General features: G+C 39.5%; 1 protein-coding gene across 1 annotated transcript in view; it reads left to right on the top strand.

Moving 5' to 3' along the window:
* Positions 1-24,455, top strand: part of Dnah11 (dynein axonemal heavy chain 11) — a 278,195-nt gene that overhangs the window by 39,499 nt on the left and 214,241 nt on the right. Inside the window, 13 exon segments of the mRNA XM_069996108.1 lie at positions 305-429; positions 1,226-1,421; positions 4,977-5,081; positions 5,224-5,616; positions 10,069-10,401; positions 10,628-10,882; positions 10,965-11,134; positions 11,807-12,029; positions 16,330-16,446; positions 16,542-16,628; positions 19,497-19,655; positions 21,174-21,257; positions 23,160-23,318. Coding sequence (XP_069852209.1) covers positions 305-429; positions 1,226-1,421; positions 4,977-5,081; positions 5,224-5,616; positions 10,069-10,401; positions 10,628-10,882; positions 10,965-11,134; positions 11,807-12,029; positions 16,330-16,446; positions 16,542-16,628; positions 19,497-19,655; positions 21,174-21,257; positions 23,160-23,318 — 2,406 coding nt within the window.

Here is a 24,455-nt window from a genome sequence, read left to right as displayed (position 1 = left end):
ATGGAGATGGAGAACTTACTTGATAGGATAGTCAGATATATATGTATATGTACGTATATCTGTACATGTATACATATACAGATATATATCTGTATACACATACATATACATATATGTATGGGTATATGCATACACATATACATATGTATATACATATACATATGTATATATACATATATGCATATACATATATCTGTATATGTATGTAAATATAAAGGTAGCATGGTAAACATTGGCTTACAGGTTGGAAGGCTCCATGCCTACATGTTCCTTTCTTCCCCTTCTCTGAAACCTCCCCTTGCAGATTGAACATGGTTACGTAGTCCTTAACAAGAACATGCCTTTTACTTCTGGAAATATCAAGTGGGCCAGAGAGATCCTTGACCGCCTTCACATGTTTTGGTCAAACTTCACATCTCTCCATTATCTGTAAGTTATTAAGCATATTCTATGGTATATTCTGCAAATGTTTTAGGTGGTTTATGGACAAAGCAGTGAGCTCTTCATAGCACTTCAGAAATTGTCTTTTTCAGTACCTTTTTTTCACTTTTTTTTTAATTGTGAAAATACCGTACAAAGGGGGTTACAATTACATGGACAAGGTAATGAGTACATTTCTTATCAAGCATTGTTGCCTCCTCCTTTGTTTCCCCTTCCTATCCCTTCCCATCCGCCCCCCCCTCCCCAGCCAAAGTTGTAAAGTTTGTTTTCGACATAACGACTTGTACATCTCATTGTTGCAATGGGTCCACCTGTATCCCTATTTAAACGATTTGTTTTTGCCCTTCCCCTCCACAAATTATACCAACATCAAATACAATGAAAGCAGGGGTTATACCGTGGGAGAGGGACATACAAAGCAACAAAGAAATCATCTTATAAATATGTTAGAAAAAATCGCATGGAAGAAAACACATTTGAATACTTATGTTTGGGGGTTTGTTATTTTTCCTTTTTTCAATGACAGGTAGATCTTCTATCATGCTGTCCTAGTACCTTTTGTACATCTTTGTAGAAATTCATAACTTGTTGCTGTTGACATTTTAGAAAAGCTTTGGTGCTCTATTCATTTATAACTATCTTTTAAAGCAAAAGCAATGTAAAATATTTTATCTTTATGGCTTTTCTTCCTGTTTGCAAAATATTACCTATTTTGAGTTGAGTATATATTGCACAATTTGCAATTTATCAATATATAGAAAAGTAGAAAACCTTATTCTTGCAGATTCTTGGGCAACCCTGAGGAAGCTGTGGTTTCTCAGAAGTATGTTGAGATGACAACTCTGCTAGACCAATTTGAAAGTCGTATCTATAATGAATGGAAAAGTCATGTGGATGAAACCTGTGCATTCAGCTTGAATCAACCCTTGATTAAATTTAGCACTGTAAATGGTCTTCTTACTGTCAATTTTGACCCAAAGGTAGGAACTTGGATTTTCAGAAATGTTTTATGGATGCTGCTATTATCATAAGTGTATTTCTGAAGTACTTTTTGAAATATTTATAAATACATTTCTAGGCAGGGTGCAGGGGTATAAGCCTATAATCCTACCTATTTGGGAGGTGGAGATTGGGTGGGGGTCATGGTTCAAGGGCAACATGGATATAAATATAATACTCCATCTCAACCAATGGGTGAGCATAGTTGTATGTTCTTATCATCCCAGTGATACAGGGGAAGAACAGGTAGGATTGAAGTGTAAACCACTCTGAGCATAAAGCGAGGCCCTATGTTGAAAATAGCCAACATAAAAATGGGTATATACAGGGGCTTAAGTTGTAGAGCACCTGCTTAGCAAGTACAATGTCATGAGCTCAAGTGCCAATACCCTCAAAAATAAAATAAGTAGGCCGGGAGCTGGTGGCTCACACCTATAATCCTAGCTACTCAGGAAGCTGAGATCTGAAGATTACAGTTCAAAGCCAGCCCAGGCAGGAAAGTCTGTGAGACTCGAATCTCCAATAAACACAGAAAACCAGAAGTGGCACTGTGGCTCAAGTGGTAGAGCACTAGGCTTGAGCTAAAGAGCTAAGGGACAGTGCCCAGGCCCAGAGTTCAAGACCCATGACATACATACATACATACATACATAGAAAATAAGTATATTTCCCATCATTGACAATTCATTTTGGAAAAATGGCAGTGCTATGAGGAATGTAAACAATTTCCAGTCACGTTTTAGATATTTTTTTTTTTATTAGTCTTCATTTTCTTGAAATTATTTCTTCTCCATTGTACCCTCACTTGACAGTGAGATACTAATGGTGGGGTCTATTTCATTTCTTTGGGTTTTGGAGTTGGTAATAGAGTCTGGCATTTGACAACAGTTAACATGTCTTTTCATAACATACGCCATCTTTTTAGTTAAAAAATTACCATGAGCCAAGAGTGGTGACACACACACACATATAATCTAAGGTATTGTGCATGAGGAGTTTAAAAGGATTATATTTCAAGGATTGCCCAGGCAAAAGTGAGAAACCTGATCTGTAAAACAAAAAGGGCTGCAGTGTGGCTCAGGTAGTTGAAAGGGCCTCCTAAGCAAGAGGTCCTAGGTTCAATCCTCTGTACTGTCAATAAAACGAAACAAAACAAGTCAGATGTTGGCTGGTGGTTCACGCCTGTGATTTTAGTAGCTATTCAGAGATGTGAGGATCACAATTTGAAGCCAGCCTAGGAGGAAAATCCATGAGACGCTGGTCTCTATTTAACCACCAAAAGGCTGGAAATGAAGCTGTCGCTCAAGTGGTAGAAAGATAGCCCTGAATAAAGAAGATCAGGGCCCAGTTCTTGAGTTCAAGCCCCTGGGCTGGCATATACATGGAAACCTTTTTTGTGAAGTTAAGGTTTGGGAATTCACCATGAAATGGGATAAAGACCTTTCATACTTTTGGTAAACAATGGGTTAATTTCTGTTATCTATCTTGTTAATCCTTTTTTTTTTTTTTTGTCTGTTGGGCTTGACCTCAGGCCTTGGCACTGTCCCTGAGCCTCTCTGTGCTCACAGCAAGTGCTACTACTTGAACCACACCGCCACTTCCAGTTTTTGAGTGGTTAATTGGAAATAAGAATCTCATGGGGAACTTTTCTGCCTGGGCCAGTTTCAAACTGTGATCCTCAGATCTCAACTCCCTGAGTAGCTCGGATTACAGGTGTGAGCCACAAGTGCCCAGCTTTATCTTTTAAGTAGTTGTACAAAGTGGTTTCGATTCAACATGTCAGTTTAAGAGTACAATGCATCCTGATCAATGTTTGCCCTCTATCAATTAATTTCTCTCAAAGGGAAAATAAGCTTGTATATGGTGGTTAAACTGATGATAACTTAATAATTAAATTTTATTAAAAACATAAAACAACATATTAATATAAACCAGTTTTAACACTTTAACCTTGCCTCTACTGAACAGATCTGCTGTTGTCCTGTGACTTACCACATCACAAAGTTCGTATTTTCTCATATAATTACATGTTAAATGAAAGTAGAAGTACAGAAACCTAAACGATCATATGTAAGAGTTATACAATGTACATGTAATAAACATTAGGTGTTTATGAATGTACTTATAGTATATTTTAAGCAACTTATTTCCTGATCTTCGATATTCTTTTCTTTTTTCTTTAGTTGTATAAAGGAGTTGCCATTTAGCAAAGCAGTTTGTGAATATAATAGATCTTGATCGATGCCATTCTTTCACTCCTCCCCTACTCACTCCTTCCCTCATTTTTAAAAATTTTGTAGGATATACATTGGATTCTTGTCTGCATTTCCCCCTCTTATTTTGTCTCCCCCTTTCCCCTTGACCCCTCCCCCCCCACCCTAGGTTCTTTTGAGAACCTGCTTCCTGGTGTTTTATTCTGCTGAACTTTAATTTCATCTTTCTAAGGAAGTACATGATTTGAGATCTCCCTTGAATATACTGTATTTCAGTTCATACATTTGTATATGCTTAAGTTTAGCTTCTTAGAGAAGAGGTACAAAATAAGCTTTTTCTTTTTTCCTCTATTTGCCTATCCATGGATATGCTTTACAGTAAAGGATAAGTTTATGTGACCTCCTCATGCCCCCAAAATACCAAATGTAGTTTCATCTGGCTGAATTTTTCCATCATGAAGACAATTTGGTCACTATTAGTGCTTAGCCAGCATCGTTGCTGACAGTGTAAATATGTGCCTGGAAGAGCTTAAGTGTTCGTACATGTACTGTAATTCTCTTCTGTTTCCAAGGGAAAATACATTCTGCAAAGGAAACTCAAAATCTTTGTTCTAGAGAACTGAGGCTCATCTCTTCCTTCTGATTTCATAAAACCAACTTAAAGGAATGAATTTCTTAAATATACTTCAAGGTTCAAATTACTGTCAATTTGACTGTCACATACAAACTTATTTTTCCCTCTGAAAAAAATTGCAACCAGTAGCAATAGGCCACTGTCCACATAAAAACAAGTCTTCATTCCATTTCATCTGAACTTTCATAACATTGTAATTGATTAAAAAACTAGCTGGATGCAGGTGGCTCACAAAGGCTGAGATTTTGAGGATTGTGGTTAGAAGCCACTCCAGGCAGGAAATTGTGTGAGACTGTTATCTCCAATTAAGCCCTCCACCAATGAGCAGAAAGGAGAGCTGTGGCTTAATAGTAGAACACCAGCCTTGAGTGGAAAAAAGCAAAAGAGTCAGGCCCTGAGTTCAGGCCCTAGTAACAGGGTAAAAACATCCTACTAAGATAACCTATGTTATCTTATTATATAACATATAACATTATATTACATATAACATATGTAACCTAACATATGTTATAAGCATAATAGAGTTCCTATACATGTTATGGAATGTATAATCTGTGGTCATAAAAGTCATATGAAATTTGTTTAATGGTTTGGGACTAAAGTAGTTGTTGGTTGAAATTTTTAAGTGCTTCAAGTTAAACTTGTGGTAAGATGGAATCTAGCCATAATCCTCAATCTTCTTTCAATAGCTTGTGGCTGTCTTGAGAGAAGTGAAATATCTTTTGATGCTGAAGAAATCTGACATACCAGATTCAGCTTTAGCCATCTTCCAAAAAAGGAACACTATTTTAAAGGTTTGTGAGTTTAGATCTGAAAGCATGTTTTTGCTTAGAGGTATTTTGTATTTTAACGATTAGTGTGCAGACCTATGGCACATTGGTACCACTAGGATAGACAAACAAGCTAACATATTTGACCTTTGTCTTCTCTGCTCAGTACATTGGGAAACTTGAGCTTCTTGTGCGTGGGTACAATAAGCTGAAACAGACCCTTCTGGAAGTCGAATACCCTCTGATTGAAGCTGAGCTGGGAGCTATTGATGAGCAACTCCAAGCTGCTGCGACGTGGCTGACATGGCAGGATGACTGCTGGGCCTATGTAGAGAGGGTGCAGGAGGCCACCGCTGAACTGGAGCGCCGAGTGGTGCTCACACAGCACAATGTGCACGCGCTCCAGCAGATGATGCGTGCCTGGGTGGAGTGTCCGCTCCTGCCCAAGAGAGAGCACAGAAGGGAGACCGTCTTGGCTTTGGAGGACAAGGGCGATCTGTTTGCTAAAAAGTACAAGTTAATCCAAGAGGATGGCTGTAAGATACACAAGTTGGTAGAGGTAACGGCCTTTCAAGATTTTGAGAGTTATACATCTTTTAGCTTAGAGAATGGTTTACTTCGGCCTTTCAAGTGGAAACCTTTGTGTTATTTGCTTGTAATTTCCGTAGCCCTTACTACCCTAATTCCTGAGGGAAGAGATGAGAATGTGAGCAGTTTGATTAAAAAAAAAAAAAAGAAGCTAAAGGTGGGATCCCCCTCTCTGTCCTAGTTCCTTTCTTTTGGGGATGCTATTAATAGTGGTCACTGTTGGTTGAACGCCTCCGAAGTGTCAGGTTATGGAACCCCCTCCACCATCTCTAAGGAAGGCAGCTATAGTTACTCTGTGTGTGTGTGTGTGTGTGTGTGTGCGTGCGCGTGCGCGTGTGTGTGCGTGCGCGTGCGCGTGTGTGTGCGTGCGTGTGCACGTGTGCGTACATGTATGGGCGTGTGCACCCACATGAGTACACACACATATACAGCTGTCACAGGCCTTGAGATACCTAAGGAATAAAAAAATTGGAAATATAAGAAAAAAGAAAATCTTCTTAGAGTTTTCTTAGCACAAACCTGTAATCTTAGGTACTCAGGAGGCTGAGATCTAAAGATCACGGTTCAAAGCCAGCCCAGACAGGAAAGTCCATAAGACTGTTACCTCTCCAATTAATCACAGAAAAAACCAGAAGTGGTGCTGTGGTTCAAGTGGTAGAGCACTAGCCTTGAGTTAAAGGAGCTCAAGGACAGTGCCCAGGCCCAGAGTTCAAGCCCCAGGACCAGCAAAGCAACAACAACATAACAACAAAGGTTATCAATTTAAGAGAAAAATCAATGAAAAACAAAAGGGAGAAAATAGAACAAAGACAAACACAGACAAAAGCAATGTTTATGTCATGGGGTTTACACTCTAGTCAGGGAAGGTGGTAACAGGAAAGCACAAATATATAACGTTGTAATTAAAATTGTGACAGTAGGCTGGGCACTTGAAGTTCACTGCTGTAATCCAAGCTATTTAGGAAGCAGAGATTGTGGGAGGATCACAGTTCCAGTACAACGGAGGCAAAAATGTTCATGAGACCCTTCCTCAACATGGGCATGGTAGCACACACCATCTATGTACAGTAGGAAGCATAAATAGGTTCTCAAAACCAACCAGAATAAAAAGGATGGGAGGCATGGCTCAAGTGTAGAGTGCCTGCCTAGCAAGTGCCAAGCCCTGAGTTGAAACCCTTTGGTGATTTTTTTTTCCTCCTTGGTTTCTCAATGCTTGACTGAGAACCCAGTGCTGATGCTGCGGGTGGGGAGAGGGCTAGGGGATGCACACAGTAAGCAGCCTGCCTCTTCTGCTGTGGGATGTCAGTGCTTGATCTGGGGAGAGTTTCAGATGGTGAAGGAGGAAAGAGGTGTAGAACCATGGAGGATGAGGCTGAAAAGACTGCACACTCAGTTCAGAGCACCCATACCACCTTTTTCTTTCACAACATTTCAGGTGAAGGAGAACAGGCATGTAAAATTGGATCACTCGTTATGAACCAAGTGTATGTGTGTATGTAGGCATCCGAGGTCTAGTTTCCTGAGTTAGCTCAGCTGCCTGCTACCTAACAGAGTGACAGTGACTGCATTAATGGCATTTATATTTCATATCATTAAAATAAGAGACTGAACATGATAGCCTGTAAGGTTGTTTTGCATTTGCTCTACTATCCTTCCACGCTGCTCTGCCCAGCATTCCGGGATATACACTATATAACTGCAGGACCATGGGTCACGTGGATTATACATATGTGAATGGTCCCAGCTAGATGGTGGGCAGCATGCCATCTTCAAGAGGAGCAACAGATCTCTCCTTTGGGCTCTGCCTCATCAGGAGCAGCTATCTCACCTCTGTAGTTCTGATGGCTGCACAAAGGGCACACCTGTGCACTCTGGGACATGTATCCATAGCAGAGAATAGTTAGAGCAGAGTATCAAGGTGGTTATCAGCTGTCAGTCTTATGTGATGTCTCTTCGTAGTGTAAAGTTTCTGCCTTGAGCACTGCCTCCTGTTATGTATGGACTGTGTAGCGTTTGCTACTCAGGGCTTTTGTTTGTTTGTTTGTTGGCAATCAACCTTGTCCGTGTGGCCATTTCACACAGTCTCTAGCACACTGATGTCCAAACTATAGCAGTCCTTCATTATGTCTCTGTCTTCAGGTGCTGGTTTATTTTGTTTTTGTTTGTTTCTTTTTAAATTATTATGTTTTCTTTCTTTTTTTTTCCCCCTGGTCCTGGGGCTTGAACTCTGGGTCTGGGCTCCGTTCCTGAGCTCCTTTAGCTAAAGGTAATGCCCTATCACTTGAACCATAGTACCACTTAAAACTTTTTTTTTTAATGATATATTGGAGATAAGAGTCTTATGGACTTTCCTGCCTGGGCTGACTTCCAACCATGAGCCTCAGATCTTAGCCTCCTGAGTAGCTAGCATTACAGGCATGAGCTGCTAGCATGAGCTACTGACACCCAGAAATTTTTAAATATTTTAATTATTATTATATATAACACAGAAGGGTTGCTTCTTCATAAGTCAAGTAGAGTACATTTCTTTTTGGACAATTTCACTCCTTCCTTTGCTCTTTCCCAGTTTTTTCCTCCCATCCCAGCCCACAAGTTGTTTAGTTCATTTTCAACATAGTGTCTAATGTGTAACACTGCTGCATTTGTTTACCCTTCCCCCATTTCTGTGTTGTTATTTTTAGTTGTACAAAGGAGTTGCCGTTTAACAAAACAGTTTATTAATACAACGCATCTTGATCAGTGATGTGCCTTTCAATATTCTCACCCATTCATCCCACCACACCTCTTCCCTTATTTTTCTTACTAGTGTATGTATATATTGACTGCATTCTCCCCCTCCTCATTGTTCATCTAGCCCTTTTGAAAGTAACTGTTTCCTGGTTCTTATTTTGCTGGGTTTTGACTTTGACTTTCTAAGAAATTGTAATAAAGCTCCCTTGAAACTACCATATTTCAGTTAATATGTTTAGACCCACTTGAATACCAACCAGTGTGTTTATTTATAGGTTTATAGGCTAATTCTCAATTCGACACATGAAGGAAACAAAGCAACTTTTGTCTGTTTGGGCCTGACTTAATGTTTTCTAAGTCTTTCAATTTCTTTGCAAGTGGCACAATATCATTCTTTCTAATGGATAGGTAAAATTTCTTTGTGTGTATGTACCATATTTTCTTGATCCATTCATCAGGCATCTGGGCTGGTTCCATGCCTTGGCTGTGGTGAATAGTGCTGCAGTAAGCATGGTTGTGCTGATGGCTTTAGTGTAACCTTATTTGTAGTCTTTTGAATAAAGTATCCAGAAGTTGGAAATTCTGGGTTATAGGGTAACTCTATGTTTAGTTTTTTGAGGAACCTTTATGCTGCTTTCCAAAGTAAGCAAGTTTACATTCCCACCAACAATATAATAGGGTTCTCTTCTGGCCACATCCTCACCAATATCTGTTACTGTTGGTTTTCTTGATAATAGTTGAGCCCTATTTTGCCCCACCCACCTGTCCAGTGTTTTATTTATGCTCTTGAGGCAGAAGAAGCTAATCTTCTGGGATCACAAAGGAGGCTAAGACTTAAGTCCATGTTTCCCCAAACTATGTTTCCCATAGGTTGTAATATGTACGTATTTTTTGTGTAGGAATAAGGCTTGGAAGCAATTAGACCAAACCAAATTCAATGGATTTAATGGAGTAGGTATACTGCAAGTCTTCTAGACACCACTCTTCCTTGACTTATGGGTGTTCAGATATCCAAGAACAGTGTTGTAAGAAGGATGAGTAAGAGAAATCTCATTTACAGGCAGAAGTCTTGGAAGGCAAAGTCCAGGTCAATGTGGAGTTAGAGACAGACCAAGAACTACAGCTTAAGTCAATAAGTTTAGATTTCATTAAGAGCTAGTGTTTGTCCTGTCTATTTGAGGATAGCATCTTGCATATTTTTCCTATAAAGAATGACTTTTGAATGCATACTGGATATATATTTATTGTTATAAAATCCTGCTTAGATCTTGACCATGTTGCTCAATGTTCTGTGGCCTGCCATTTGAATGTTCTTGTGATATACCAGACATTCAGTTTTTCTTTTTTTTAAAACAAGCCTTTGCAATAGAAAGCTTTTGTTTTTATATTTGTCATTCATTCATTCATTTATTCATTTATTGTGCCAGTCCTGGAGCTTAAAGTCAGGGCACAGACTCTATCCCTGGGCACTTTGTTTTTCTCAAGGTTAGTGTTCTATCACTTGAGCTGCAGCTCCACTCCTGGCTTTTTTGTGTGTGCTTAGTTGGAAATAAGAATCTTACAGGCTTTCTTGCCGAGTGGCTTTGAACCAAGATTTCAGATCTCAGCTTCCTGAGTAGCTAGGATTATAGGTTTGCGCCCCTGGCACATATTGGTTTTGAATATTCATGTTTTAACACTTGTCTATTTCTAGGAAAACAGAAAGCTCTTCAAAGCCAATCCTTCTCTGGACACATGGAGAATTTATGTAGAGTTCATTGATGACATGGTGGTAGAGGGCTTTTTTCAGGCTATCTTACATGACTTAGACTTCTTCTTGGTGAACACAGAGAAGCAATCGAAACCTGCACCATTTTTTCAAGCACAAATGATCTTAATGCCCCCAGAGATAGTGTTCAAACCTCCGATGGAAAGAGAGGCTGGGGATGGCTTCTACGATCTTGTAGAAGAAATGCTCTGCAGTAGCTTTAGAATGTCTGCCCAGATGGAACGAGTGGCAGCTCATCTAGAAATAGCCAACTACCAGGTATGTTCTTTGAAAATAGTGGTTACATTTTTCTTTAAATTAGTGATCCAAAAATAATGGACATCTTGGGAAACATAAGAAAGGAAGTTGTTAAACAAAGCCATAATTTTTTTTTGCCAACTACTTTCCCTTTCAAGATTTGTCTTGGAAAATAAGTCTTTTGCACACAATCAATAGAATAAGAGTTCTTTGAAGAAAATATGTGCTTGGTTTTCCTCTTGTTTAGGATGATATGGAAAACATGTTGGGCCTGGCAGAGATCAGGAAGGAGATCATGAACAGAGTGGCAGATGTCATCAACAAAGTCTTGGACTTCAGGAACTCCCTGGAGACATACGCTTACCTCTGGGTGGATGACCGAGCAGAGTTTTTGAAGCACTTTCTCCTGTATGGTCATTCGGTATCACCTGAGGAGGTAGATGCCCGTGCCAATGAAGAAATCCCGGAGCAACCACCAACTCTTGAGCAATTCAAAGAGCAGGCAAGGAAAAATTAGTATTTAATATAGTTAATTGACTTGTCCTGGGGTGGTTGTAGTTATTTTTTATTGTTCTAATCTGTAGATCAACATTTATGAGGCCTTGTATGTTCAGATGAGCAAGTTTGATGACTTCAAAGTGTTTAATAGTTGGTTCAAGGTGGACATGAAACCTTTTAAATTGAGCTTGCTTAACATGATTAAGAAATGGAGCTGGATGTTCCAGGAGCATCTTCAAAGATTTGTCATTGACAGGTAGCCTTTGTATTTTGCTATTTGAAATTATCCCAACTTCTGTTAACAGTTAATTATTTTGTAATTGAGCACTAATATTTTAAGAGCACTGATATTGTCAGTTTTGTAACAGATAATGTATAATGATTAGTGAGATACATAATGACAGTAAGATTCAATCAAATATTAGCTATGCATGGTAGCTCACATCTGTATCCTGGCTACTTAGGCTGAGATCATGAGGATTATGGTTGGAGGCTAGCCCAGGCAAAAAGTTCATAAGTTTTCCATTTCAACCATTGAAAAAACCCAAGCAAGGTGTGTCATATTAGCTACATAGGAAGCAGGTGAGGGAGGAGTTGGGGAGGTGGGGAGGAAAGGGATGGTAGGGGAAAAACAAAGGAGGAGGTAACAATGCTCGATAGGAAATATACTCATTACCTTACTCATGTAATTGTAACAGAATTTTTACAATTAAAACATATATATATATATATATATATATATATATATATATATATATCCAAAAAGGCTTTAGAAATGTGTCAAGGGGCAGAGTGTCTACCTAGCAAGTATAGGACTTTGAATTTAAGCCTCAGTATTTGACAAAAGTCTGAATCAAATCTTAGGCTGCTAAATGCTTTAATGAACTAAGTTTGTGTGTATTTACATGTACATGTATACATTTAATAGTCTGAATGAGCTACAAGAATTTATAAAAGATACAGATGGTGGACTTCAGAAAGAACTGAATAAAGGGGACCACGATGGCTTAGTTGACATTATGGGGTATCTTCTGGCTGTAAGAAGCCGACAGAGGTCCACTGATGAGCTCTTTGAACCTCTGAAAGAAACTATCGCACTCCTGGAAAGCTATGGTCAGACAATGCCTGAACAAGTCTACATGCAGTTGGAGGTAAGTGTAGAGGGAAAGCACAGTGATCTTAAATCAAGCATTTCCTTTTACAAAATACTTAACACACAGTCTTGAAGCCCTCTTAACAGTCTCTACTGTAGGTATTAGTATTTTCTTCTATTATTTTTTGCTTCTCTTTCCTTCTTTCTTTTTATTTCTCTCCCTCTTTCTTTCTTTCTCTCTTTTTCTTTCTCTCTTCTTTCTCTTCCTCTTTTCTCTTTCTGTCTCTCTCTTCCTCTCTCCTCTCTCTTTCTCTTTTCTCTCTCTATCTTCTCTTTCTCTTCTCTCTCATCTCTCTCTTTTTCTTTCTTTCTCTCTTTGTCTGTCTGCCATGGGAATTGAACTCAGAGCCTAGGCACATTCCCTGAGCTCTTTTGCTCAAGGCTAACTCTCTACTACTTTGAGCCACAGCTCCACTTCTGTTTTTTGAGTGGTCAAATTGGAGATGAGTCTCACAGGGATTTTTCTGCCTGATCTGGCTTCAAATCTTGATCCTCAGATATCAGTCTCCTGAGTAGCTAGGATTACAGGTGTGAGCTACCAGCACCCAGCTTGCATTAGTATTTTCATGCAACAGGTCAGGAACCTAAAGCTTAAGCAAATTAATAACTTTTTCAGTGTCATACAAGTAGTAAAGCCAACTAACACTGAATTCTAGGTGTATTTTATGACAGAGTACTCATTCTTCATTACTATGCTCCAATGCCTTCTGTATATCCGAGTGGTAGACAGCCTCTTCATTAAATTTTTTTTGTCTGTACCATGGTTGATATTATGTCCTCGTACTTGCTTGGCTGGTGTCCTACCATCTGAGTAATGCCTTTAGTTCTGTTTTTCTGGATTTTTTTTTGGTCGGTCATGTGGCTTGAACTCTGGGCTTGGGTGCTGTCCCTCAGCTCTTTAGCTCAAGGCTAGTGCACTACTACTTTAGCCACAGCGCCACTTCCAGTTTTCTGGTGGTTTTTTGGAGATAAGAGTCTCATGGATTTTCCTGCCCGGCCTGGCTTTGAACTGCGATCCTCAGATCTCGGCCTCCCGAGTAGCTAGAATTACAAGCATGAGTCACGGGCACCCAGCTTGCTCTCTCTCTCTCTCTCTCTCTCTCTCTCTCTCTCTCTCTCTCTCTCTCTCTCTCTCTGGATATTTTTGAGATAGGGTCTTACTTCTACCCTGATATGCATTTGAACCACTATCCACCTGCTTTAGGTTTCCTGTCATTGCTGGGGTCACAAGCATGTGCCATTGCATCCCTCCTTTGAGCTGGAGTCCGATTTTTTTGGTCCAGGTTGGCCTGGAGCCACAGTCCTCCCAATCTCAGCCTCACACATAGCTTCCTATGACAGGCATGTACTACTTTGCCCAACTATGAGTTGAGGCTGCTGTATAAAAGATGCTGAAGTTTAAAAAAATTCTAACTGAATTTATGAACCCAGGACTCACAACTGAGCCGCTTCTGTCATGGTCAGGTAGAGTGATAGGACAAGCTGTGGACAGATAAACACACAATAGGATGGAGAGCTGAAATAGTTACAGGAGATCCAAGTACAAAGATTGTTTTAAGATTTAGGTACTCTTTGAGTCAGATTTTAGATTTGATCTATATCTCATAGAGAAGCCAGTTCCATAAGTAATCAGTGAGGGAGTTTTAAACATAGACTTTAAATTTGGGATTATTAAATTCTCAATTTCTAAGGTTCAGTATTTGGAAGCAGGGCACTTTTGGTATTTGCATCATTATGTGAGTAATTTAGGCTGTTCAGGAGGAAAAAATAGACAAATTGTACCTGGAAAGTAACAGGATTCCAATCTTTTCATATTTAGTTTGTTTCATTATCATGCATAATCAGTTAGTTTCCTAGATCTTTGTCTCTCCTGAAAATAAACCCCTACTTTTCCAACCCCACCCATATCCTCAAGTTACACATAGATACACATTGAGTATTCTGACCATATTTGCTCACCTTCTCTCTATTTGTCTGCTTCCCTCCCTTTGACTCCCAGCAGAACATGTTTCGGCTTCCTGTATTCATTTAGTCAATTTGTTAGCGTGCATATGCATATGACCCTGTGTATGTTTATATATGTTTATAAATTAGATCTGATTTCCACATATGAGAGAAAACATGTACTTTTTGTATCTCTGAATGTGACTTCACTTGATTTCCCTAAATATGACATATTTTTCCAGATGGATGAGTAAAATTGATATATATGAATATATACTCTCTCTATATACATATGTATGTATTTATGTATATGTTTATATATGCACACACATTTTCTCAATCCATTTGCTCATTGAAGGGTATATGGGCTGTTTCTATAATTTGGCTATGGTGAATCGTGTCGCGGTGAACATGGAGGTGCAAGTGTCTTTATGACTTGTGATCGCTAGACGATAGGGTAGTTTTATGTTTAGTTTTGTGAGGAATCTCCAAACCAGCTTCCAACAATGTAATTGGGTTCCTTTACCTCCCATTCCCACCAGAATTTGTTGTTGTTTGTATTCTTTTTTTTTTTTTTTTGCAAGCGGCAATGAGTGGTTTATTGTGTTGTTTGTATTCTTAGTGGTGCAAAGTAGCAGGATAAAAATCAACCCACAAAAAGCTTTTCCAATTCAGTCTGTCTGTCTTCTGACCTCAGCCCCAGCAGTAGTTTCTTGGTTCAGTGCATTTGTGTTCATACTCCATCTACACAGTCTACCCTGAAGTTACAGTTCCCTTCCTGCTCAGAAACCTTCATCTGTGGTTGTCTCACCTACTAGGGTTGCCCAGAAGGGTCCATAGTCTGCCCCATCCTATTTAGTTGCCCCCTCAAAGGACTTCGCTATTGGCTGAAATCAAGTCATTCCTTTGAGCTTCAGATTCAGTGTTACCACCTGGATCATCTCAGTTATACAGACTTTGGAAATGCCATTTGATGCTTATGTTTTCAAGAAAGCTTGTTTTTTCTTTTTGTTTAAGCATAAGCTTGTTTGTATTCCTCAAGTGCAAAATCGGTTTATTGACTATGGAGGGCCATTGTTTAATATGACTTTTTAAAGCCAGCTGTGGCTTCTGAAAGGACTTCAGGTAATATTTAGTTCATGGAATGGAATTCAAATATAGAATGAGACTCTGTGCAAATGATGATGCAAGGTTTTGATAAGGGGAGGCATAACAAGGGGAGAGCTCCAGCCTCTCCATGCCTGAGTTGTCCAGGAATCCTTTGGAACACTGTGAATTCATTGACATGTTGGTCCACACGACTTAGCACATTCTGTAATGTGGAATAAGATTACGTGTCTCTTGTTCATTCTGACAGCTTAAATAACAATCTAAGACTGCTTTCCCTCTGAAACACCATGCCACCACACAGATACTATTTATTTTCAGCAAAGGGTACTCTTTATAATTGGAAGTTACTGAATCATTCATCAAATATTTATCAAGGGTTACAAAGTAGTCTGTAGAACCTTTGGATTTTTCACTGCAGTTAAATAAGTAGAGTCCCTGGAACTATATAGGTGGTTTTGTGTGACTAAACAGTCTTGGTGTCCTAGGAGATGACCCAGAGAAACAGCGCCTGGCTTGATCAGCACACACAGCCTGATCTCAGGTGGCAATTATACACCAGCGCTCTTTAAAGAAAATAACTTGCTTTTCATCTGTTGGCATCATGACAGGGAGAACAGAATTCAGTTGTTTCCTGAACTGTTTGTTATTTTTAGTTTTTTTTGCTAACATTAGGTAAAAATTAACTTTTCTTTCCTTTGGCCTCTTCTCCCTCCAAAAATCCTAGTCATCTAAATAAACCAATTACAATGCTAAAAACCCTCCAGCAAGGAAGAGCTCATAAGCAAGAGCCTTAAGAGTCCAAGGACAGGGTTGACTCATGTTCCATCTCAGCCCCACCAGATTTCAAGCATCTGTTTTATCCACTAAGTTGTCAGATATGGCTACCTTCCTTTCCTAGTTGTCAGAGACCAGCAAAGTTATTTCCAGAGCACTTTAGTGTTATTCCCACTGCCATAAAATAATGAGGAAATTTCTCTTCATTTTGGAAAGATTTGCAGAGACTCTGAGATGACAGCTACTCTTGTACGTGCTTGGAAAATAGGACCCCAGAAATGCCAGAGGATCAGCCTGTACTTCAGTCTTGGAACTAAGACTTGCAATCACTTTGAGCTTTTACTTTGCATAGATTTCTTCTTTAACCATGGAAAGATGTCATGGCTCAGTATAAGGAAGTAAGAATTATCAAATCCTATGGGATTGCATTCTGAGGAAGTTACTTAACTTTGCATTTTTACTTTGCACAGGAATTACCAGAACAATGGGAAACAACCAAAAAAATTGCAGCAACAGTCAGACATGAAGTTTCACCTCTCCAAAATGCAGAAGTCACTCTTCTGAGGAACAAATGTCTTTGGTTTGATGTAAGCTACTTACCAAGTTTTGGTTTGCTTGTGTTTGATTCCTCACTCATTCATTTGTTTATGTACTTATTTATTTACTTATTGAACCTAATCAGGAAAAGCAAGCAGAGTTCAGAGAGAGATTCAGAAGCTATGCTCCTCTTGATTTTAATGCGGAAAATCCATACACTTCGCTGGATAAGGTAATATTTCCACTATTTCATGTGCATAATGTTCTGTAGAACCTTTGGATTTTGCACTGCAGTTAAATAAATAGGGTCCTTGGAACTATATAGGTGGAACACTAATCCCTGCCAGGCATTCATCTCAACACTCTAGACTTCCAACTTCCATGTGTCCTTCCAGCTGCACAGGTTTCCATGTCTACTTCTGTTTTCTATTGCTTTCAAATACTGATAAAAAATGTTTCCTTAGAGAAAAAGCTCAGCAGCTGTACTAAAAGTATATCATAGCTAGGCACTGGTAGATCATGCCTATAATTCTAGCTATAGGTTTCTATGTCTACTTCCATGTCCTACTATAAAAGAACTATATAGCTACTATAGAGTAGCTACTTGAGATTCTAGATCCTGCTGTGGCTTCCCTTTAGGTCTGTATTAGTTATAACAATTGAAGATTACATAAAACCCAGACATATGCAGCTTCCCCCATGTGAGTTGTGCTGAATTTTAAGATATGTCTCCCAAACTACCTCCACTATCGTAGTCCCCATACTAGTGAAAGTAACAACTAATATTTTTGAGTATTTGCCATATTTCCATATAGTTAAATATGCATTATTTCTTTGAGTTCTCATTATCCATATGATGTGGCTTCTCTTACCCTCCCTGTTTCAGATAAAGAAGTAAGATTATGTAATTAAGTAATTTGTTGGTGATAAATGTGTCATTGCTAGAACTAGTATTAAAATTCTGGCTAACTAAAACAACAACCAGAAATTCTAACCACAAATGGCTGCCTTTGTAATAATTTTGGTTGCAACTATTAACAGGAAATTCTGTAACTTATTATTAAACCTGGTTATAAATATAATTGCATCATCTCATCCTTGCTTATATTGATCTATTTTAAGAATAGATTCAGTGATCAAATAATCATAGCCAAAGATTCATAACTATTCGAATTTAACATATCTAGGAATATATAAGCATACATATACATATGTGTGTGTGTAGTTTGTGGTTTATTTTTTTTTTCCTTCTGTTGGGCTTCATTCGGCATTCCCTTTGTGGCCTCCCTGGAGGCTATAATCAAGAAATCTAATAACAAATGCTGGAAGAAATCTAATAACAAATGTGGCCAAAGGGGAACCCTACTGCATTTTTGGTGGGAATGTAAACTTATTCGACCACTTTGGAAAGCAGTATGGAGGTTCCTCAAAAGACTTCACATACAGCTCCCCTATGACCCAGCAATCCCACTTTTAGGCATTTACCCAAATGATCACAAACAAGGCTATACTAAAGCTACCAGCACAACTATGTTTATCACAGCATTATTCACCAAAGCTAAGATATGGAACCAACCCAAATGCCCCTCAGTAGGTGAATGGATCAAAAAAATGTGGTACACACACACACACACACACACACACACACACACACACACACACACACACACACACACACACACACACACACACACACACACACACACACACACACACACACACACACACACACACACACACACACACACACACACACACACACACACACACACACACACACACACACACACACACACACACACACACACACACACACACACACACACACACACACACACACACACACACACGAACTCTGTGCCTCCATCAGAAAGAATGGCATCACCCCATTTGTTAGGACATTGAAAGACTTGGAAAAAATTATATTAAGTGAAGTAAGCCATACTCAAAGAAACATAGGTCCCATAGTTTCCCCTGATCTTCATAACTTGTTTATGTCTAGGACAAGCAGAAGAGGTCAGAAGCTATGTACATGTGACCATATAACCTGATGCTAAGCAAAATGAACCCTAAGATAGGGACAAGAGGTTTTTATCTTTGTTTCTGTTCTTTTTAATGTGCTTATAATGTATTATGTGATTTTTTTTTGTTTCTTGGTCTGTTCTTCCCCCATGGTACAACCCTTGTTGTCACTGTATTTGATTCTGGTGTCCTGCATCTTGTATATATATTTTTATAATTTGGAGAGGGGAGGGGAAAGAACAAAATGCGGAAATAAGGATATAGGATGACCCATTGTAACAATGAGATGTACAAGACAGTATGTTGAAAATAAACTATACAACTTTGGGGGGGATGGTAGAGAGGAGGGGGAGTTGGGGAGGTGGGAAGGAAATGGATGGTAGGGGAAAAATAAAGGAGGGTGTAACAATGCTCAGTAGGAAATGGACTCATTACCTTGCTCATGTAACTGTAACCCCTCTGTACAGTATCTTTACAAAAAAAATATATTAAGAAAAAAGTTAGCTTTCCAGAAAGAAATCAGCCAGCTTATACTTGATGTCAAAACCTCGTCCATATCGATGACATGGCAGATAATCCTTGACAAAGGCAATCAATAGGTGAGATGTTCATACTAGGTTGTTGTATGTCAGTGAATTTACTCATGAATTCCCTTGAGTGCATTCTAGACTATAGATCATCTCTAGAGTGCTTTTAAGTGCTAGCATACTTTTATAAACTTAAGTGGTTATTTAAAAAGCAAGTTTAGTTTCACCTGGAAGTTTTTAGAGCTTTACCTGTTGCTCCCAGCCAAATTCCCAGCTGTATAGTAAAAAACCAAGAGGGAAAACAGTATTGATAGAATTCTAATGCCAGAGACAGATTTGCTGAAATATGTACAACAGAAGAGCATTGCTAACATGATTGCATTCCTTAATGTTTTCCTTTCTCAAATCCACAATTTACAATTGATTATTCTACAGAGTTGTTCAAAAATGTCTTTGTAAAATCAGAGTTTGCAGTGTTGAAAGAGGGGAGCTCTCGGGACTGTATGGAAAGCCATGCAGTACCAACAAGCAGGTGTGCATTTTCTCCATAGGCAAATCAGGAGTTGGAGGCATTAGAGGAAGAGATGGGTCAGATGCAGGACTCCGCTCATCTCTTCGAGGTGGCCCTTCCGGACTACAAGCAAATGAAACAGTGTCGCAGAGAAATACACTTGCTCAAGGGCCTCTGGGATGTCATTGTTTATGTTAGAGTAAGATACACTTCTGGGAAGCATAAGTTCTTTTTCTTTTCTTTTTTTTTTTTTGGTTGGTCATGGCGCCTGGGGACTGTCCCTCAGCTCTTCAACTCAAGGCTAGCGCTCTATCACTTGAGCCACAGCGCCACTTCCAGCTTTTTTTGCTTATGTGGTGCTGAGGAATCGAACACAGGGCCTCATGCATGCAAGGCAGGCACTCTACCACTGAGACACTTTCCCAGCCCTTTTTTTCTAAGTCATTCATTTGTAGAAATACAACTTTTAGTGTTGTGTGTATGTACATGCACAGATGCATGCCAATACTGGGGCTTTATGTCAGGGCATGGTCCCTATCCCTTAACTTTTTCTGGCACTCTACCACTTGAGCCACACTCCATTTCTGGCCTTTTGGTAGTTAATTGGAGGTAAGTATCTCACAGACTGCCCTGCATAGGCCAGCTTTACACCGTGATCCTCAGATCTCAGCCTTCTGAGTACCTAGGATTACAGCTGATTTTTAGTGTTTCTCTCATATTATAATACATATGCATTTGGTTTTATTGCCAAGAGGGTTCATATATCATGGCTAGTGAAATATTTCCTCCATACCAGTTATTTTTGTCTCAAGTTCAAGATGGAAGTTTATATAATGAATTACCTATTTCAGACCATTTGGGAGGATTGCATAGAACATAAAAATTCAGATGTGAGTACATATTAGATATGCATAGTCCCTTGTGTATATCAGCATGTTTATGCCCATACTTACATGTATGTGCATATATAAAAAAGCTAAATAGCACATTTGTATGTAGTAATTACATTAAAAACCTAAACATAAAGAAGAACCAGGTATCTTGAAAATCATATTCCATATAATGTACTTATGTTACTTGAAAGGCATATAGAAAGTACAACAAGCTGGGAGCTAAGAGCTCATGCTTGCAATCCTAGCTACTCAGGAAGCTGAGATTTGAGGATCATGGTTCAAAGTTAGACCAGGCAGACAAATCCACAGGACTCTTATCTCTAATTAACCACCAGAAAGCCAGAAGTGAGCTGTGTCTTCAGTGGTAGAGTACTAGTCTTGAATGACAAAACTAGAAAGAACTTGAGGCCCAGATTTTTTTAAAAAATCCCATCAAGGTACACAGTATGGTTAAGAAATAGATAATTAGAGTTTTATTTATAATAGATGGAGATTGTCTGTGAAGGCTTATTTTATATTGCATGTAAGATTATAGAAACCTGCTGGTTAATAGCATACTTATCAATTAATTCAAAGTATACAGGATTTATCATTGCTACTAAATATAATGTTTTAACCTTAAGCTTGACATGTTCTGACAGTTGGGGTTTTTGTTGTTGTTGTTTTGTTGATAGGAAAGTTTTGACAAGTGCAGTTAATATTGTAAAAAATTGCCTTTCCACTGGCTGGTAGCGTCACTGTGTATCATCAGTTTATATATTTTGCAGTGGAGACTTGCTTTCACCAAATGTTGTTGACACTTTTATTTGCTTGTGCGTTTTCAGAGCAGCATTGATAATTGGACTAAAACCCAGTGGAGGCAGATTAATGTGGAACAGATGGATGTAGAACTCAGAAGGTTTGCCAAGGCGAGTTCCATAACTGTCTGCTAGGACAATTTATGGTTCTCAGCACCACCTCCTTCCATCTTTCCTAACCTTGTGTCTGGTGTGTTGGGCTGCATGGCCTTATTTACTTCAGAGAGAATGATACCAGATAGTACTTTTTCACTCTCAGACAGTTGCACTTCTAATCAGGCCTGCCTTCCTGTGAATGCATTGGTAAAAGAATATTAGGGCTAATGAATGTATGACAGCAACTATAATCACTAGCCTCTTATGGCTGACTAGGGCGTCGGGGCTTGGGGGTGATGCTTACAATTAGCCTTTGATTTCTGTTCTTAACCTTGAACATTAAGTTTCTGAGATGGTACCTTTTAGTTCTACTACAAAGGTAACTGGTAGGAGTCTGTCACTTTTACATGTACATAAAGCCATATGTGGAATTTTTTTTGACTTTTTTTGTTTTTGTCATGGGACTTGAACTCTGGACCTAGGTGCTGTCCCTGAGTTCTTCAGCTCAAGGCTAGTGCTCAACCACTTTGAGCCATGGCACCACTTCCAGTTTTCTGGTGGTTAATTGGAGTTAAGAGTCTCATAGACTTTCTTGCCTGGGCTGGCTTTCAGCTGTGATCCTCAGATCTCAGCCTCCTGAGTAGCTAGGATAATATGCATGAGCCACCAGCACCTGACAAAAACCACATGATTTTTGTAGCGAACTAATAACTGTAGTATTCCACGAGGTCTCAGTTTATACAAAGCTTAGCATGTTTAGATTTAGTACCATGGTAGCTCCCTAGCTAGGTGCTCTCTGAAGCCAAGAGAACTTCATTGGATAAGTAAAGTTGCAAAACTGTTGACACGTAGACATGCCTGCCGGGTATGATGGTACACACCTGTCATTCCAGTTGGGAGGATTCCTTAAGACCTGGTGTTTGAGACTAGCCTAGGCAATGTAGACCCTGTCTCAGAAATTGAGGAGGCAAGGGCATTTTGCTTTTTTCCCACCCATAATATCCCTTCACCCAACCCTGCAGTCAGCTTCTGCCACTGCCGTGTGTTCTCCCAGTTCCAAAGTGCATACCTCAAGACTTTCTCATTCTTCTGATGCTGTGGGACCACCAGCCCTCCTTGCACTCGTCTATTCTACCATTTACCATCTCTCTTCCCATTCTTCCCACAACCTCCACTCTCAATTACAGAACTTTGATCTCTTTATCTTTTGGGTGTATGTGTTGGTTCTGAGTCTTGAACTCTGTGGGCCTTGATTTCTCAATTGCCTTTCTTTTTCTGCTCGAGGCTGGTGCTTTACCACTTGACTTACATCTCCACTTTCAGCTTTTTTTCTGGTTAATTGGAGATAACAGTGTCACAGAATTTTCTGCCCAGGGTAGCTTTGAACTGGGATTCTCAGATCTCAGCTTCCTGAATAGTTAGATAAGCATGAACCTCCAGAGTCAGGCTTATTTCTTTACTTTCAAAACAATTGGCACTGTTCTTTCCTAGTTGCTAAAATCTTGTTTTCTGGGCCAAAGGACTTTATTTGAAACATCTTAAAGTACTTATTTGCTAATGGGAGAAGAACCAGTATTTCAAGGCTGCTATTTAAGTAAGCCAGAATAACCTGGATTCCTATTTCACTTTTCACTTATTTCTCAAGGAGATCCCAACCATGGCAGGTATCTCTTAACTGTCATTTCGTGCATCCATGTTCTAGTTAGCATCCATCACTGAGAACCTGGGCTACCTAGATGGCTCAGCAGATGAGCCTGTGGATTCCCTTCCCTTTCTCTGCATTTAGTCCTTAGCCCAGGGCCTTTAGCACTTTCCCCTCTTTCTTCTTCCAGAGGTGGAAATATGTCTATTTAGCCATCCAAAGGAGGTAAATTATGGAGTATGTTATTAGTATACTTTTTCCCTCCATTTCTTCAGGACATGTGGTCACTAGACAAGGCAGTCCGTGCCTGGGATGCTTATGCAGGCCTGGAAGCCACTGTGAAGGACATGATGACCTCCCTGAGAGCAGTCACAGAGCTGCAGAGCCCCGCCCTCAGGGACAGGCATTGGCAGCAGCTGATGAAAGCCATCGGGGTGAGTGTCTGGTTCCCAGTAGCTGAGTGTTGTCCTGACTGTGAGGTGTTACCCCTAAGTATGCATCATCATGGAGCACATGGCAATGTCACCAGTCCTGTGCAAGAGGTCACGTTCCTTCAGAGAACACCAGTGAGACAGAGTGCAGTTCTTAGCCCCTTTTATCGCTTGCTGGCTGTGTGCCCTCCTAGCAAGTCACTCTTTTGGTTTGAGTTTTGTTTTTTATTAATGTGAGAAAGAGGCTATCTGCTCTTATGCACTAGAGTCATCTTGGGGTAAATGATATCATATGAAGACATCTTATAGAACACCAAATGATGAAATGATGGCAGTGAACTTTACGAACTATGGAGTGGACCTGAATGTTTAGAACTGGATTTGGAGAGAGAGGAAATTCTGATATTATAAATTGTGTTTTGGGTTTTTTGGGGGGCACTCTAGAGTCCATTTCATGTGATGTCTTTTCTGATAGTCTTTTGATGCTTTTAATTTTATTACAAGATGTAAAGTGGATTTTTATGTGCTCATGTCTAAACATGTACTCAGACATGTTTTTTACTTTTTTATTTGTCTTTTTTGGTGCCAGAACTGGGGCTTGCAATCAGAGTCTGTGTGCTGTCCTTAAACTTTTTCACTCAAGGCTAGAGCTCTACCACTTGAGCTACAGCTCCATTTCCAGTTTTCTGTAGTTAATTGGAGTTACCAGTCTCCTGAGTTTTCCTGTCTGGGCTGGCTTTGAATCTCACATCTCAGCCTCCTGAGTAGCTAGGATTACAGGTGTGCACCATTGGCTCCCAGCTATTTTCTTGCCCTTCTGTTTCTATTGAAAAGCAAATATGTCACCGTTAAACTGGATTTTTCAGGGAAAGTGACTTTTATGAATTTAAAATATATACAAGGAAGCCAAACAGCTATGCATATTTTCTCTTTGCTAAGCCAAGAGCTGGGGAACACAGTGAAGAAAAGCTATCATGATGCAGTGAATGTTTATAGCATAGGGAAATGGGGGCATAAGGGAGATCCTGGAAAATCAGGAGCCATATAGCATGCACAGTGTGGTTCCAGTCCTAACGCAGGAATTCTGGGGTCAGGAGCAAGTTACTGCCTCTACACCTTGATTGACTCTTCTGTGTGATG

Source organism: Dipodomys merriami, unplaced genomic scaffold (assembly GCF_024711535.1).
Source record: "Dipodomys merriami isolate MVZ:Mamm:240054 unplaced genomic scaffold, mDipMer1.0.p SCAF_5, whole genome shotgun sequence".
Classification (NCBI taxonomy): Eukaryota; Metazoa; Chordata; class Mammalia; order Rodentia; family Heteromyidae; genus Dipodomys; species Dipodomys merriami.
Note: the sequence above shows the minus strand (reverse complement) of the source record. Positions and strands in the feature narration are given on the sequence as shown.